The 18133-nt window shown below is 31.1% G+C and overlaps 2 protein-coding genes and 1 non-coding gene across 8 annotated transcripts; all 3 read left to right on the top strand.

Moving 5' to 3' along the window:
- Nucleotides 1-879: 879 nt before the first annotated feature.
- Nucleotides 880-953, top strand: TRNAN-GUU (transfer RNA asparagine (anticodon GUU)). Its single transcript has one exon. It is a non-coding gene; the product is annotated as a tRNA-Asn (tRNA).
- A 274-nt stretch (nucleotides 954-1227) lies between these two features.
- On the top strand, nucleotides 1228-6917 carry SHM1 (serine transhydroxymethyltransferase 1). Its single transcript, XM_068609951.2, has 16 exons — nucleotides 1228-1747; nucleotides 1828-1878; nucleotides 1967-2053; nucleotides 2210-2331; nucleotides 3006-3082; nucleotides 3444-3568; nucleotides 3850-3942; nucleotides 4064-4156; nucleotides 4289-4486; nucleotides 4635-4739; nucleotides 5148-5213; nucleotides 5342-5419; nucleotides 5635-5746; nucleotides 5821-5931; nucleotides 6078-6246; nucleotides 6661-6917. Exons 1-15 carry the CDS (start codon nucleotides 1658-1660, stop codon nucleotides 6224-6226), a joined length of 1557 nt encoding a protein of 518 aa, XP_068466052.1. The 5' UTR covers nucleotides 1228-1657; the 3' UTR covers nucleotides 6227-6246; nucleotides 6661-6917.
- A 2526-nt stretch (nucleotides 6918-9443) lies between these two features.
- LOC137808694 (binding protein) lies at nucleotides 9444-16611 on the top strand. Of its 6 annotated transcripts, none has more exons than XM_068609946.1 (10): nucleotides 9444-9648; nucleotides 10788-10875; nucleotides 11071-11219; nucleotides 11303-11431; nucleotides 11528-11643; nucleotides 12183-12264; nucleotides 13036-13095; nucleotides 13179-13286; nucleotides 14605-14650; nucleotides 16251-16611. In XM_068609946.1, exons 3-10 carry the CDS (start codon nucleotides 11145-11147, stop codon nucleotides 16463-16465), a joined length of 831 nt encoding a protein of 276 aa, XP_068466047.1. In that variant the 5' UTR covers nucleotides 9444-9648; nucleotides 10788-10875; nucleotides 11071-11144; the 3' UTR covers nucleotides 16466-16611. The 6 variants fall into 6 exon arrangements, with proteins under 6 accessions (XP_068466047.1, XP_068466049.1, XP_090156028.1 ...); XM_090299902.1 differs by having other exon boundaries at nucleotides 9489-9648; nucleotides 11532-11643; XM_068609947.2 differs by lacking the exon at nucleotides 9444-9648 and adding an exon at nucleotides 9651-10094.
- Nucleotides 16612-18133: the final 1522 nt, after the last annotated feature.

Below are 18133 nucleotides of genomic sequence, written 5' to 3'. Positions count from 1 at the left end.
ATTTCAATCATTTTCATACCGCAAAGATATGGATAGTTGAAGTTTAGATAAAAATAAAAAATAATATTAATAAAAAACAATATTGTGTTATACTAAAAAAAAAACAGATGATGTTATTTTATAAGTGAGAGAGGATAATTGGTTTAAATATACAACATAGACTCAAATGGGGGAATAAAAAAAGTTGTGTGCCCCTATGATAAATGGGGGAATAAACAGTATTCTAAACCCTAAACACATTATCAACCACCAAATTTTCACATTAGCAGCAAGATTCAAACTAGCTCTCGTAGGATATTAATCCAATTCTTACGAATTAAACCAACTTTAGCTGGCATGAAATTAGCAAAACCAAAAAATAATCCCATAATTTAAAAAATGTTAGTAATTTAGTGTATCCTTATATGTTATTTATCACTATTAATTGATTCATTAAGTGGTGGCCACCTTACAAGTTCATTTGGACTAAACTTGCTAATGCCACGTCCCTCTTCAATTACCATGCATATTTACCACATCAGTGCATTCTAGTACTAAAATGCAACAAATCAGAATGTGTTTGCTAAGATTTTAAGAAACTTTAACTTAATCCTAAATTTGCATCTTTGAAATATAAACCCGTTTTACTAGCTCAAATGTTTTGTACTCAAGTGTATAGAAGCAGAAAACATTAAATGGAACTAAGTGTAAAAAATCTTAAAAAAATCTGAAAACATGTTTTTATATGCTGGAATAATTGTAGATGTTAATGATGTAGGCAAGTTGATTGTTTTTTTGTTTTTTTTTTTTTGTCTCTATTTTCATATCTGAATTAAGTTTTAAATGTAGTAAATAAGAATCCTTCATATTTTAAATATTAAATGCTTTTATAAATCAAAAGCTGGAATAGCTCAGTTGGTTAGAGCGTGTGGCTGTTAACCACAAGGTCGGAGGTTCAAGCCCTCCTTCTAGCGTTTTATATTTTATTTTATTTTTGCTTTTCTTTCTTAACTTTTTGCCTTGTGATTATATTTTAATTGTCATATTAGAAAGTGATGAAAAACAATCAAATGCTTCTCTTTTAATCAAAAAATTATTACATTAATAAAAAATGAGAGTTTGTTCATATCTTAGTTGAATACATTGATGGCAAGTGGCAAAATCTGTTTCAAACATTTGAATAACCCTATCACCTTTCATTCATGTCCCAACAATCAATTTGTGGCCAAGAAACCCTACTTCTGGATTGGCCTTTCAAGGCCTATATTATTTCCAATATCTCAATTTTCATGTTTTTTTTTCTGAATATTACCTCATCCTACACTAATTCTAAATATATAATTAATAAAATTTAAGTTTAACGTCATGGTCTAAAACATTGCCATTCATTATAAATATTCATAAATAAATATGATTTTTAAATACTATAATAGAATAACACTCGTTAAATGTCATATATGTTAGCCATTAATGCAACAGCCTCTTTCATTTCTCCAATTTTGTAATATTTTTATATAATATATTTATGCGATATTATTATTATTTTAAAAAATAGCGAAAGGTGGGTCCCTCGCCGTGGCGCCAAGCGAAAAACCGATTGAGAGCGGATTGGGATAACAAGGCATCGAACGAGTTCATCTTCACAAACACACACACTCTGTATCTCTCTGTGTGCAAAATGGCGATGGCAATGGCGCTTCGCAGGCTTTCCTCTTCAACTGATAAGCCTCTGCGCTCTCTCTTCAATGCCGGTTCCATCTACTTCAAGGTCCACTCTCTCTCCCTCTCTTCTTCTTGCTCTTAATCGCTTCTCGTAATCTCAACCCTTCTTCTTTTACGCTTTTGCAGTCTTCTTTGCCTGACGAAGCTGTCTACGACAAGGAGCGACCCGGAATTACAGTGAGTCCATTTTTAAGATATAACTGATTTCACTTTCTAGAAGTATCCATTTTCATTATTTCATGAAGAAAAAAATGCGACTCTGCAGTGGCCCAAGCAGTTGAATGCTCCACTGGAGGCTGTTGATCCTGAGATTGCTAATATCATTGAGCTTGAGAAAGCTAGGCAATGGAAGGTATGAATATAATTATTTTATGGTCATGTGTGAGTGTGTGGTGTTTCCTCGTTAATTTAGGATTGAAACTTTTTTGTATCATTATAAGTTATGGATTATGATGTATAGTGTATATTTTGACTTTTTTATTTTTTTATTTCTGGGTGAACTCTGAAGGGGTTGGAACTGATACCCTCAGAAAATTTCACTTCTCTGTCTGTCATGCAAGCGGTTGGGTCTGTGATGACCAACAAATACAGTGAGGGGTATCCCGGTGCAAGATATTATGGTGGAAATGAGTATGTCTCTCTCTCAACTTTTGCATCTACAAAATTTCATAATCAGGCTCCTCTGAAGTGACTAACTAGAGAGTAAACCAAGAAATTTTAGGTCAGGACAAAATAATTTATATTCAGTGCACATGCACAATAGAGAAGAGTGTTAGCAACAACTATACATCCTCTTTAAAATTTGTAAGTGAAACTGAGTATAGTCCATAATTTTTATGATTTTTTATCAATTTCAATTAATTGTGTATAGTCAATCTTTTAAAATTTATTTTTCTTTACATGGTTTTTTTCTCTTACAATTTTATTATATATATATTATCATTAATTTCCTTAATGACTAGTTTTTATTGAAAAATCTGAATGAACTGACTTTTTATTTAGTGGGATTTCCGTTTCTAACCATATTTTCTTTATTCACGTTACTCGAATTTAAAACTTTTATCATGAGACCAGTGCCCCTGAGAAATGACTTGTTCATATACAAATTATGATTTTTTTTAGAAGATTAACAGTTAATTTGCTTATCAGGAGTATAACTTATTATATCTTTACTTGTTTTGAAATAATCAAACCCGACTTGATAACTCATCATGAGCACAATAATGTATATATAGTTGTTGGCAATTGGGATTTCATTCTACACCGAATGCAAATTTGAAAACTTGTGGATCTTTCCTCTTCAGGTATATTGACATGGCTGAAACACTGTGCCAGAAGCGTGCCCTTGAAGCGTTTAGATTGGATCCCGCTAAATGGGGAGGTAAACTCACAAAGACGACGAAAAGATAGCCGCACAACCTGTTTTCTATTTTTTGGGCTTTAGCAGAATGCACTACTTTTCTTTTCTTGTTATTAGCATGCAAGGGAATGTGTCTATTAGTTGCGACCTGTTATTGTTTTTGAGCCATGGTAATAATTTTTCTACGGAACTCTGAACTGTTTTATACATGCTAAGGTTGAATTCAAACTAGGTTTCTAGAGGTTGCAGTTTAACATGGGCTTTGCTGGTTAAATTTTGAAATGATCACCCAGGAGCTTTCTTGATGCTCAATGAATTCATTGAAAGTATTAGGTGTTTGCTTAAGTCTTCTGATATGTGATTCAACCCATTTAAATTGCAGTGAACGTGCAGCCTCTGTCTGGGTCTCCCTCAAACTTTCATGTTTACACTGCATTGCTAAAACCCCATGAGAGAATCATGGCACTCGATCTCCCTCATGGAGGCCATCTTTCTCATGGATATCAGGTACTTTGAAGTTTGAACCTCCACCATCTTTTCATCATAATTTATTAACTAGCCATACATATATAATACTTTTTTTAAATATTTAACTATTTTTATTTTTATTTGAGTCATTGCGTAAACCGTTGACTTGTGGCAACCTTTCGTATAAGAATCAAATATATTGTTTACGTTTTCCAGACAAGCTCTCTTAATTATTTTTAAATTCATGCTGGAAGTTCTCTCAAATCTCAATTCATTTAGTGTCTTCATTTACAACTAATATTGCTACTACTACTATGCAGACTGATACCAAAAAGATATCTGCAGTCTCCATTTTTTTTGAGACAATGCCATATAGATTGGACGAAAGTACAGGATACATCGACTATGACCAGGTATAGTTGCAGGGTATATTTTTTCATGGTTGGGGTACTGTTGGTTACATTTCATAGATATATTCGTGTCACCTTTTATGCCATCTCAAGGATTTTGTTTTGTGAAAATCTTGAAATTCAGTTGGAGAAAACGGCTATACTCTTCAGGCCAAAATTAATTGTTGCTGGAGCCAGTGCTTATGCACGCCTGTATGATTACGCACGTATACGCAAGGTAACATGCATGCACAAGTATATAGTGTTGAGTGATTTTATAAATAGATTGTATGTTATATAATGTTTTATATCTTTTACTTGGAAAGATTGCATGGAAGTCCCAACCTTAAATTCTTGAAACATGTTACAGGTTTGCGATAAACAGAAAGCTATATTATTGGCAGATATGGCTCACATCAGTGGATTGGTTGCAGCTGGAGTTATCCCATCACCTTTTGATTATGCAGATGTAGTTACTACCACAACTCACAAGTCACTTCGGGGACCAAGAGGAGCTATGATATTCTTCAGGAAAGGAGTTAAAGAAATTAACAAACAAGGAAAAGAGGTACATTCCTAGGCTAATTTAATTTGACATTTTTTTTCATTTTGATTTCTATAGTCTTAAATTTCAGTTTCATCCATAGGATAGTTTGTATTGTTTCCAACTTGAACTGATGTAAATTCATAACAGTAATTCTTCTTTTAATTTGAAGGTACTCTACGACTATGAGGACAAAATCAACCAAGCTGTTTTCCCTGGACTGCAAGGTGGCCCTCACAACCACACTATTACTGGTTTAGCTGTTGCATTGAAGCAGGTAAATAAGTGGAGAACGTCGCATTTTTACTCTTACCAGTATAGTGACAGACTGAGATGGAAGGGCTGTGTCACTGTCTGTTTTTCTTCATATTTTTGTATCCACTTACAGTTACCAATGAAAAAAAAAATAGTAAGATTTTTCTCGTTACTTTATGCAATCCACAGAAACTACAACATATGTCAAATGGGTGGGGTGAATAAGTCATAAAATGGACATTTGTTTGTAGCTTTAAAAGAGTAACCAAAAACGGTTCCCCGTGCAACGACTTGGAAAGCGGATTCTCTGGAGCCATAACTTCTTTTTAACTTAGTAAAATAATTGACATTGTGGGATGTTAGTATGTATTCTGCATATGTTTATCTAATGATCGTGTATATCTCTTTCTCTTTGTGGTTGTGAATGCAGGCTACAACTCCAGAATATAGAGCATATCAAGAGCAAGTTCTCAGCAACAGCTCAAAATTTGCACAGGTACCTTATGAAAGAGATCCTCCTTTTCTTTCTTATTTTTTATCTTAATCCGCAAAGTGGTTACAAATTGCCTTTTCATATCCAATAAATTAACCTGTACATAACACTGAAATAATAATGTGTTTCAGGCTCTGGGTGAGAGGGGCTATGAGCTTGTTTCTGGTGGAACTGACAATCATCTAGTTTTAGTGAATCTGAAAAATAAGGTAATGGTATTCTGCTTTGGCATTTCTTCTAAGCTTTATTGACTCCGAACGAGAAATCGTCACTTCTATACTGCTCTTTGCTTGTGCAATAGTCATAAAAACTGACCTCAGTCTTACATTTGTGGTTTCATTATGGAGAAATTTGGTAAAATAAGCAGTAATTTATTTGAATCTTAGGGGTCAGTAAAATAGACCATTTTTTTTTAAATGTGCAGGGTATCGATGGCTCCAGAGTTGAGAAGGTGTTGGAAGCAGTTCATATTGCAGCTAATAAAAACACTGTTCCTGGAGATGTGTCTGCTATGGTTCCTGGTGGCATCAGGATGGGTACAAGCTCTTTGTTGTTTGTATTACTATTTCATGTCTTCAGTCACTTAAAGGATCTCTTTTGTGGAATTCAGGAACCCCTGCTCTTACCTCTAGAGGATTTGCTGAGGAGGATTTTGTTAAGGTAGCAGAGTTTTTTGATGCAGCTGTAAAGTTGGCTTTGAAGGTCAAAGCAGAGAGCCAAGGTTCGTAGATCTTCATTATGCTTCCTTAATTTGCGTTTGTTTCTTTATCTGGACACGGCTGAAATAAAGCTTTTTAAGCTCATTCTGTTGGCTTGTTAGGTGCATACTAAGCTAATATGTGGTTGCTGTTGAACTTTTCTAATCAGGAACGAAACTGAAGGACTTCTTGGCCACAATTCAGTCATCTTCTTCCATTCAATCAGAGATAGCAAAACTCCGCCATGATGTTGAGGAGTATGCTAAACAATTTCCAACCATTGGTTTTGAAAAAGCAACCATGAAGTACAAGAATTGAGAGAAGAAAAATTCCACCAGGTATGTGTTTTTCTTTACTCATTTTCTCATTATTTTATTCATTTTCGTTTATTTGTTGTTAAGGTCATATAAGTTATAACACAAGAGGTGGTTGGACACAACTGAAAGGTGGTGCACTACGGACTTTGTTCTTCTGTCATTCAAATAACTTGTGTAATTACATTTCATTTCAAGTTGTCCACTCAAAGCTACAATTTATAGGAAAAGAAAAGCAAAGTGATGCCAATAGTTGTCATTAATCTCTGATAAATTTAAAAACTGATTTAAATGAGTGATACAGGAAAGTTTCTACTGTTTTACATTTCTAGCATTGAATTTTATCATCTAGGACATTCATAGTCTGATGTTCTCTAACAGATGTTAGTTTGCCATAGTCTGATATTCTCTAACAGATGTTAATTTGCATTGTGACAGGTCATTCAATGGTCTTACTGGAAAAGCAATTCAACATGATCAGTTTTCCTGATTCATGGTAGTAGAGGACCACAACATATGCTTTAAAAAAACGACAAAAGCCTTTGTATGTATGAATCTAGAAAATCTCGATCACTATCTTATTGAAATGTATAGATACATATGTAATAAAGGCTTCAAATACCAAATTTCCTGAACAACCTATCCCTTTAATGGGATTACTACCGATCATAAGAAGTGATTGTATCTTCTAAAAAGTCAATTAGCCTCCTCCCTTGCATAGAATCTCTCTGAATGCTGATGTTAATTCTTTTATCACCTTGATTAGATTCATTAAAATATGCAAGCAGTTATGGCAACCTGTCTTCAGGAGCCGCAAATATAAACAAACTTGAAAGTAGACTTTATAGATCCTAAAGAGACGCATTCATGTAAGTGGAGGAAACATCTTATTCCTCACATGATAATAGTATAGCTTGACCAAACATCATTTTATTTATTTTCTTTCAGGTTTTTGTTTGAGATTTAAAGTTATTCCGAAGGTAATATATTAGCAATTTTGTAGGATACAGGAAAACACAAAACAGGCTTGAAAAAACATCATTTTATTTTATTTTTTAATGATTTTATTTGAGATTTCAAGTATTCCCGTTTCATAGGTTGTGTTAAGTCAGTTTTTTGTGAAGTGCAGGAAAACACCGAACGGGATTGATTCGTATTTTCAAAAAAAATCTTTAATTTTTTTTAAGTAAATTGGTTTGTGAAGTGAAACAAGGAAACTAACTAAAAAGAACAGATCATTGTTTTTAAATGCTTTCATATATGTAGAGAGTTTCTTGTGACCTAGTTAGAAACAAACAAATAATTTCTTGTGAAGGTACAAAATAAATAATCTCCAAAATGAGTTTAAGAATAATTTGTCTTACATTATACCAACCAATACTTCAAACACAAATCATTTGTCTTACACTACACCCGACAATACTTCAAAGCCAAAACATGGAAACATGGCTGTGAATTCACTATTATTAACTGACAGAAGTCCCAAAATGTGAAGAATGATATCAAAACATAGTATACACTGGTTGAGATGCAAGATGATAGGAAATCTTTTTATTATTTGTGGATAATGCTAAGGAGGACTTGTTTTCTTTTAGTATTTACTACAGTAACTATTTATTTTTATTTTTAAGATTAATTTTTAGTTTCCATTTTTTCTTAGGTTTAAAGTTATGATGGTAACCGAGAATTCATTTATAAGCTAAAGTTTTTATGTAAATATTTGAGTGATTTTCTTTTCAAATTAAACCTCTCTAAAAGGTTCCAAAGGATGTCAATAACATTGATGTTATTGAGACGTCACTTTGTATATAAATTTTACCAATGTTCTAATTATAACTTGGAGAAGCTTATAATTAGAATATTGTGAGATTAAAATAAACTTGTGAGGGTATTTATGTAATTATACTTCAATGATATAGTGCATGTTGCAAATGAAAAGGAAGCAAAAGTCTCAATAAAACATGATATTATTTGGATAAATAAAATGAAGTATACTTTGGTTCATACCTTTTTCTTTTCGTGTATATTAATTATAAAAAGTCAATTTTAATCCTTTTAAAATTGTTAAATATAATTTTAAATGAAATATAATTTCACATTTTTAAATAATCTCAGTGCACTTTCATACTCCTTCTAGTTGCACCTTTTGAGAGATAGTTTCATCCACCTCCATACATTTTTCTTTCCATGTAACTCCATATTAATTATAAAAAGTCAGTTTTAACCATTTTAAAATTGTTAAATAATTCTAAATGAAACATAATCTCACATTTTTAAATAATCTCAACACTCATGTACCTTCATACCTCCTTTCTAACCGCAACGTTTGATAAATAAGTTCCATCATTTGCCTATTTTAATTTACTTTATAAGATAAATCTGCATTTACCTGAGGGTGTGAGTCTCTTGTAGTTAAAAGTTTTTCTTAGCCAATATTGCATCAATTCTACTAAGTAAATAACTATTATTTCACTTGCAATAATTTTATGAAGTGGGTTGTTATTGCAACCTGAAACAACCACCACTAATAAAAACATTACAAAACTTATCTCAACTATCAATGTTCACCATCAGCCACTACAAATTAAAAATAAAAAAGAATGCACCACACTTTCCATCTTATTAAAAAAAAAAAAGGTACTGTTTAAAATAAATATGATGGTGCACAAAGAAGAAATGGAGATACAAGAGAATTTCCTTAAACAAAAATGTCCCCGAAGAGTCTTATCTTTGAAGCATATTTTGCAACAATTTTTTTAGTTTTTTAATTAATTAGGAGAAAAACTGTGCTTATAAGCACCATTTTAATTATTATTTTTTTGAAATTATGTTAAAAAATGCGAGTTTATTTATTTTTTATTTTTTTAATGCCAAAAATATGTATTTAAGTATAATTTTAATTTCTTTTATATTTTACTTAAAATTGTGCCTTTCTTATAAATATAAAAAATATAAAATATTATAAAGAATGGTTTAAAGGAGGATTTTAGGATTGCATGTTTTATTTATCTGTTAAAATTACAAAAATTACAACTAAAAATGTTAAAAAATAATTCACAATACAATACTGTAAGAGAGAAAAATTAATACAGAATTTTCAATGGATAGTTTATATTATAGACATATATTTTTTATAGGTAAATTTTATAATTATGGAAAAGACTCAGTCTTTTGGAAGGAACACTCACGGATAATTAGTAAATTTGGGTGATCAATAATATAAAATTTCCCATTAATATAGAGTTAGTGAAAATATCAAATACAGAGGGATAAATAAATATGACTGGGAAAAAGTAAATATTCATGTATTCATGATGATAGAGCATTAGAATTTTTAATAGTGTTACTTTTGGGTCCAAACTGAATCAATCCCCTTGGTCTCATCAGATCCATGGTCACAACCTAACTCCTCATCGAATAGCCAAGGTAACACTTCTTCTGTCTTTCGATTGAAACAGTTCATACACAAATTAGGGTTTACTTTTTAAGATACCTTCGATTTCTGTTTTTGGTGTCTCCACATCAGTCAATTGCTTGCCATTGGTGCTTCTTCTGATCCGGAGTCGCTTGCGTCCTTGTTGTCTAATTTCTCTGTCACTGTGCCCACATTGTTCTTGGTTTCTGGTTTTTTAGTTTCCCGGTTTAATATATATAATATATGTGTAAAATTTGTATAACGGGTTAGGAATAAAAGAATTTTGTTTGTTCATATATTACCATTAGAATCCTGTACCACCATTTTTTTTTAGTTTACACGCTTCTTTATCAGCTTCAAAGACATCATATTTTGTGTTGATTTAGTTGCTGACTTGACCTTCCAAAGTTGTTTGGTTTCCAAGCCTGCCTTCATTTTTTACCCAAAAAAACTAAAGGTAGGGCCTAATATGTTGCTTTATAGTTTGACATTTTTTTTCTCCAGGGCATTGATTTGGTGAATAAGATTACTAATTTCTTTTTTTGGTTATTTGTGTACTTTGTCTTTCTGTTGATAGCTTCAGTTTTCTTTTGGTTGGTAATGTTGTTATAGTTCTGGCTGCAACATAAGATCTTGTTTTATTAACATGGATTGATTCCACATATAAGAAGTGTAATTATCTTTCTTCATTATTATGGATTTTGCAAATGGGATAGTTATTTCGATCGAAAGTAGTAAGAGAAGCAAAGCTTTGGAATGGGTCATGGTTCAGCCCAGGGGAAAAGATTAATATGTATGTGCAATCCAAACTGTAGGAAAAGCTTCTATAGTTTATTCAGACTGAAGGTATAGTGGTGTCATTCTCCTAATAGGATGACTTTAAACTCGGAATTTTAAGTTTGCTGTTAGGAGAGCCAAACCACAGAAGCTAGTCATTGCAGTAGGATAGCCCATAATCTCGTGGGATAGCCATAGTTGTGGATTTAGTGACCGAGAGTTTTTCCTTTGATAGATAGTTTGTGAAACTACATGTTTCCTTGTGCTATTATGTTATTTGAAATTTTCTGTTTTCGAAATAAAATAATGTTGATTTTCTTGGTTCATGATACACATTTCTGTGTAATATTCTTTTTTTTTGTAAAAATGACAGCTGCTATTATGACGTGATTTAGACTTGAGCATGGGCAGTGTTGATACTTTGATCAAACAAAATCAAAGAAGGGTATTAATTATCAAAGGTGTGAAATTTGCACCTTGTGTTAGACCTAGTAATGCATTTGAAGTAAAATGCTCTTCCTGTTGTCAATAGAGTGTAACATGTTATTTGACTAATGAATTTCTGTTTTATAATTTCAATGTAAGGCCCTCCATTTCTATCCGTTACCCTATTTATAACGAACATGACTCATGTGAACATGTTTATGCCTTTGTAGTTTATAAGTTGTGGGAAAGAAGCAACCAATTTCATCCAAAGCTCAGTTGACAGTTGCATTGTTTGAGATAGAAGATGCTTCCAAGGGAATTATTGACCAGATTCATTCAAAAATCCTCCACTGTTTCTCCTTTCCAATTCAATCAACAGGCATACTATTTTATTTTTGCTGCTCTAATGTTCTGTTCTGTTTCAAAATCTATGCTTATCTCAAGGGTTTGGAAATTTTGCAGAGAGCATTGCATAGCAGGAATAAGAAAGCATTGGAGCTCATTGCTAAAGGCTGGAATGCTTTGAAGGAGGTTGATAGAGTAATAGATTATTGCGAGCTCAATGATAAGCGCCTCATTCCTCTTCTCAGGGTAATGAATGTTTTATCCACCTATAGCTATTTGCTTCTTATTTGAGATTTCATACAAGAAAAACGAATAAGTTACTTATTTGAGGTACAATGTTAGACAGCTAAGGATAATTTTGAGCTTGCTTTGGAAGCTGATAACACCAATACCCATGCTAGGTATTGGTTGTCCAGATTGCATATGAAGTACCATGTTCCAGGAGCTAATAAAGCTGTGTAAGTGAATTCTTTCTCCTCATCTTATATTTCTCTTCCTGCTCCTGATATACTCCATTAAGTGCAGAATTCCTATGCCACAGAATTCTATTTCTATTATTTATTTTAAATTAATAAGCATGGAACCCATGATTCCCTAGAAAATTGTTCGTTCAAGTCGGGCTACTTTACAATGTGAACTTAGCTGAGTAGCAAACCACAAGGACTAAGTAGACATTAGATTTGGAAAGGAACAGCTAAATACATTTACAAATCTCATTTTGCATAGTATAATGAAACAGTTTTTGAGAAATTCTCATGATTTTTTCTTTTTGTCATCAATGATGAATGACCTCCCCTTTTGAGGTTTTATTATTTAATTTTCTTTATCATTTTTTAAACAGTTTTGTTGACTGTGTAGTGTACCTATCCACTGACCAATGATGACTATTTTGAGTTGTTTTGTGCTTGGTTGTTTTACTGAAGACACGTAAAAAATACTACCAATTCTACCTACCATGAATTCATGATCGGATTTTCCCTTTCCCCCATGCAAACAGAGGGGCAGCGTTATTGGTAGAAGCAGCAGAAATGGGTGATGCCGATGCACAGTATGCATTGGGCTGTCATTTAAGAGTTGAGGTGAGGGCACTCTTAACCTTTATATTGTGATGAAATCAAATAAGTATATACATAGCAAGCTTTGCTAACTGAGTTTATGATTATAATCATTTGTCGATGCTTCCTTGAATCACTTAACGAACGACTACCATTAATTTACTATTAGTTTCTTGTTTATTTTCTTTTCTGATTATGAAGCACCACTTCTTTAATTTACTTCACAGATCTGATATTGATACATATGAGACAAAATCATGTATAAGATGAGACAAAACCCTTAATGAACCAAAAATAGAAATTGTCCTCCTTCTGGATAATTTCTAGAAAGGACTGTGATTGATACTATTCCTATTTGTTTTTAATAATATTCAAGAAGTATTTCTCAAATTGGATCTACAAAAGTGGAATTATATATTAATGTTTTATGAATTTTTATACATATTTATATATTTACTCATCTTATATATATAGTATTCTATATATTTGTAGAATAATTAGCCCCGTATCAAATACATATCAGATACATATAGTCTTTATTCGTCATATATATATATATATATATATATATATACATTTGTTTGTATGTAGTATGTATGCATAGTTTGTTTTGTGTGTTTGTGTTAAATTTCTACGAAGTACAGTAGGAAATTTCTACCATGTAATCTTCTTCACTCTCGAATGAGTTTTTCCATATTTACATTATTGGATACATTGCGAAGTATGAAGATGCAGAGAACTCTTTAGTTTTTTTTTTACTAAAATATTTTCTTAAAAATATAATTTGGGAGACAGAATGATTATGTCTACTCTGATCAACAAGCATTTTATTATTTGGAGAAAGCTGTCGACCAGGTACGTGACTTTATGGAAGGTGTCTTCTTACCATGATTTAAGAATGCTCATCTAAACCTTACCTGGACTATGCTATGTTCTAGTTGCATCCAGGTGCTCTATACCTTTTGGGTGCTGTATATTTGACAGGCGACTGTGTCAAGAAAGATATTGCTTCTGCTTTGTGGTGTTTCCACAGAGCATCTGAGAAGGTAATAAGAAACAAAATATACCAATAAATCAAACTTAAGCTACTGGTCTTCGATAAAATGCTTGCATCTGGTTCTTTTCACTACTGTTGTTTTCTTTATGCTCTTTTCTCATCTGTCTGGTCAATTAGACTTTGAGTTCAACGTATATTGGAATTCAGATATCATTTGATCTTATATGCTGTTATGGTTAGTTAATTTGGTTCACACACTTGAATTTAGAGATGACCAAAACTCAGCGAGCTTCATCTTAGCTGAAGTATATGTATATATATAAAATATCAAAGAAGAAGAAGGGTACACAGCCTATGTTCCTTAACCTGAAGCTAGGTACACCTCAAAACACCTTTTACAAAACCTGGACAACAAAATAGTTATTGCAACACGCTCCTTCAAGCTTGAGCATATAAATTGTATGCCTTTCGCTTACAAAATAGATTTTAACCTTACAAACCGACTTTATAAAGTGAGGTTTACATATTATTATTTGACTATATCTCTAGTTGATAATGAGATCTCTAACACACACTCTCACACATCGAGAAGTGGACATCTTGAGCATGAAATAGTGGGGGACCCGATACTGGGTAACATGTAGGCCCAACAAATTTTAGATACCATCTTAGAAAATGAACGGTCAATGTTGTGGTTGATAAGTGCTCGACTAAAATGCAATGATACGATACATGTACCAGATGCACGTATCTAACACAGTGATTTGTTTGTTTCATCTTAGAAAATATAGGATATGATACATTCAAATATGTTTATAGTATGTATATGCATATATATAATTATAAAAATAAAATAAATGCTATTGTAATTTTTTTAAAACCATATTAAAATTGAAAATCATTATTAAATATGATCCAAATTAATCTTTCAAAACTCTAACGTGTATACAAATTATAGTTTTATACGAACAAGTGATGAGAGTGAGAGTTGCCTGTATCAACATTTATCAACACTTGTTTTTTAATTAAGTGGTACTCAACATTTATCAGCATATTAGTATATGTTTCTCGTGATTAGGCTTTACCTAGCTAATGACTGTGTATTTAATTGCTTCAGAACGATCTACAACGATAATACATCCTCTTTTAGTCAATTTTAGCACTTAATGTTGCACTTTAAAAGTTTTATTATTCGAAGAGAAAAATTGCACCTGAATATATTGTCCTTGAAAATTGTGTGGCCCTCTTAATCTAGAAAAGTTCAACCCAAATAGAGGTTTATTGCCTTTGTGCCATTTGCACGTGAAAACAAGTGTTTACCTGCTTTTTTCAAGAGTTTTCTTAGGTTTCTGGTTTTACTCATGTAGGGCCATGCTGGAGCAGCTATAGCATATGGATCTCTTCTTCTTAAAGGTAACCTTTATCATTCTATGTTACTCTCCACTTCCGATCCCCCAATTATGTGGTTTATATATCATTGTTACAGTCGACCTTATGGTCGTAGTAAGAACATAATTTTTATTTCTAATTTTTTACACCATGACTAATAATTTTCATTTTATTTAAACCGCTTCATTCAATTTTTCTTCTTCTATCTTTAGTTCAATTCTTATACTACAAACTATTCTAATAACAAATGTTACAATGCCAACATTTTTTTACCCTTAAATTATTTTTTATTTGTTCCTTGTCTTAAACCAATTCCATTTTAATCTAAACATGTTTAATTAAATATTTTCAATTTCTTTCTTTATAATATAAAATTACACTTTATATTTTCACTCATTGCATTCTTTTAAATCCTTCCAAAATTTTATTCCACTAAAAATTTTAAATTTTCTTCTATTTTTACATTTTCTACAAACCCCAATTATATTCCCCTTACCTAGAAATAAAGAATAATAGACGAGAAAAGATAACAAGTAAACAATAAAATTGAATGTTCAGTTCTATAGGAAATAGAAATTAGAAAAAAAATTGAAAATTTTATAATTTGATTGAAATAAGAAATAAATTGTATGTTTGGATAATATAATTCCCATTATATCCTTTCACTTTATACAACAATACAATATAATTTTTTACATTTTTTAATCTTTGCCCAACTTCTTCCACTCTATCTATCTTCTCTTCCAGACTAAATTTAAGTGATATTTGTTCATTATCCCCACCAAACATGGAATGAGTGTTGAGTCTATAATATAAAGCAGCCGCAGAACATGTAGAATGTCCATATAAATGTATCTCGCGAAAAAGTAGTTTTTACGAGTAAGTAAAAAACATAGGTTGTTGATATACAATTAAGTAGTGTCAAATACGTTATAGAAATAATTGACTGATTTCCTTTAAATACGTGTTGTTCCGTGCAAAGAGGAGATTTAGGATTTACATACTGAACATCAATAATATTAAAGCTGCAATGTGATTTTTTTTTCCAGTGTGTTGACGGAGGGAGATTTCTTTTTAAATACAAGTTCATGTTAATTTATTTTGTATGTACTATCTTTTTGAAGAGAAATTTTAACAATTTCTCACAGTTTAAGTAATGTAGATGCTACTTTTTTAACAATAAAGATAGGGGGAAAGGGCTATGACTCATAATTGAAGACGGAAAACCACAATAGTGGTAGTGGTGAAGAAGCTCGCACAAACACATCACACAAAACCCAGAAATTAAAAACTAAAAATTGAATGTGTTCGCTCCCCTCAAGATTTTCACAAATTTAGGATACAATTAGAGAAGGATAAAGTTGAAAACCAGTTAATTAATGTCTTCATGTGTTTTATAAAGTGACAATTTCCAATTTGAGATTGATTTATGGAGTACCTATGAACCTGTTTGCATTTTAATCTGTCACATAGAAGCAAGGAATTTTAGATATTCTTATTACTTTCTTTGTAGTGACAGAAGTTGTGCAAAAAGCTGGTTTTTTATGCTAGCTTCTCTTCAGTTGCACACAACTTTTCATTATCCTGTATAGTGGTACTGATAAAAGAAAATATTGTGGGTCAGGTGTTGAGGTTCCAGAATCGTTAATAAAGTTCAGTTTGAAGAGAGGTGCAGCAGCTCATAGACGAGGGAAGAGTAAGGGAAGTCTTGCAATTGAGCCTGTAGAGATGGCAAGAGAAAAGTTTCAAATAGCAGCAAAAGCAGGGTGTGAGCTTGGATTCAAATGGCTTGCAAGGTTAGAGGAGGAAGAGAGACGAGCACTCACTGAAGGACATTGACATGAGATTGAGAAGTGTTGTGCTTTTTGTAGCACAACCTCGTACCAATGATATCATTATGTATCTAGTTATTGATTAAAAACAATAAAGCAGATTTTGAGAGATAGTTATTAATTTATAAAAAAATATTTTACTACATTGAATCACTCAAAGTTTTCATTTAATTTTTTTAATTTAAACAGCAGATTTTAATATATATTTTTAAAGACTTAATTAATTTTTTAAGAATAAAAGTAATATAATCGATATAAAATATGAATATTTATTACTTAAATAGAAAATTTATAAATAGAAAAATTTAATTATTTAAGCTTTTTTAGAAATCACCAAGACTCTAAAACATTTTCTCTATACCTTACATGGGAGTTTATCTTAGGAATTTTATAAATAAAATTATTTTAAAAAAATTTAAGAAAAAATAATAAATATATATAAATCACCAACACTCTAAAACATTTTCTCTACATCTTAGGAATCTTAAAAAAAATATTTTAAAAAATTATAGGAAAAAAATATAAATATATATAATGTTTGTATGTAATAATATTAAAATATTTACTAATTAATGTAACTGTTAAAAAGAAATGTTATATATTTCGTTTCCTTCATTTCTTTTCTACTCTCAAATCTAGTATGAACAGAAAAGAAAGAAAGAAATTGGAGAAAAAGAAATGTCCCAAAAGCGGTTTTTGGATATTGTGGGCGCTTTCTGCTGTTTTAATTATAATGATTTGTACCACACCATCACCTCTCCATAACTAGAAAATGGTAGAACCTATGTCTAAGCTTCTATTCTTACTCATCACTCAAAATGTCTAAGCTTCTATCTCATGGATGTCTACTTAATAAATTTCGAAGATAAAATCATAATCAGTCAATTAATTATCAGATAAAATCACTCTACTTACCGATTAAAGAAATCATTTATTTATAGTGATTGTTGTTGGACTTTAATTTGATTGGACTGATTATATTTTGGATCTATTTATTAAACTTTAATACAATATTATTTTATTATATTATTTATTTATATTATTTTAATTTTTAGGTCTGATCAGTATACTATTTAACATAATTTATTTATTTTAATAAATTTTTTAAATTTTTATTTATTTTGATAATTGACGTATAAAATTTCACTCGTTAAAAAATCCGATTGAAATATCATTTAAGTGCGGTTCAAATTTTTTTTGTGACTTTCTTTTTTGTCTTTGTATCTCTCTGACATCCATTTCATTCTTCCTTTTTATATTCTGTTTATCTCTGTTACTAAAGTTTATTGTAAGCACTTGTGAATGTGGTAATATAAAAACAATATATATAGTTAAAAAAATGTCTTATAAATAGAAGAATACAAAAATTTAAAATCAATGTCTATATTTGTCATTTTATACTTATAAGCTACCTTAATGGATTAATAGTTTTAAGATAACAACGTTTTTTTCATTTTTAGCTAATTTTTACATTAATTTAATTAAATATAACTGTATTTTTTTTATAGAATTGAATTAGATTTAAAAGTTTACTTCTTAATATATATATTTTTTTAAAAAAATAAAAAAAATAAGTTAAACTAGTTAGAACTTTTTCCAACAGCAATGATAGTCGATATTGAGGTGGGTGATTAAAAATATAAAAGTGAGTAGTAACAGATAACACACCTTTCTT

This window comes from Phaseolus vulgaris, chromosome 3, assembly GCF_051622355.1.
Source record: "Phaseolus vulgaris cultivar YP4 chromosome 3, ASM5162235v1, whole genome shotgun sequence".
In the NCBI taxonomy this organism is placed as follows: Eukaryota; Viridiplantae; Streptophyta; class Magnoliopsida; order Fabales; family Fabaceae; genus Phaseolus; species Phaseolus vulgaris.
The sequence above is the reverse complement of the archived record's forward strand: the minus strand, read 5'-3'. Positions and strand labels throughout refer to the sequence as shown.

Bases quoted from the DNA above. Each gene is read 5' to 3' on its own strand.
- SHM1 (XM_068609951.2), top strand. From the start codon at position 1,658: ATGGCGATGGCAATGGCGCTTCGCAGGCTTTCCTCTTCAACTGATAAG. The intron at 1,879-1,966 runs GTGAGTCCATTT...GCGACTCTGCAG, and splicing joins AGGAGCGACCCGGAATTACA to TGGCCCAAGCAGTTGAATGC. The intron at 5,214-5,341 runs GTACCTTATGAA...AATGTGTTTCAG, and splicing joins ACAGCTCAAAATTTGCACAG to GCTCTGGGTGAGAGGGGCTA.
- LOC137808694 (XM_068609946.1), top strand. From the start codon at position 11,145: ATGCTTCCAAGGGAATTATTGACCAGATTCATTCAAAAATCCTCCACT. The intron at 12,265-13,035 runs GTGAGGGCACTC...TTTGGGAGACAG, and splicing joins GCTGTCATTTAAGAGTTGAG to AATGATTATGTCTACTCTGA. The intron at 13,096-13,178 runs GTACGTGACTTT...GCTATGTTCTAG, and splicing joins TGGAGAAAGCTGTCGACCAG to TTGCATCCAGGTGCTCTATA.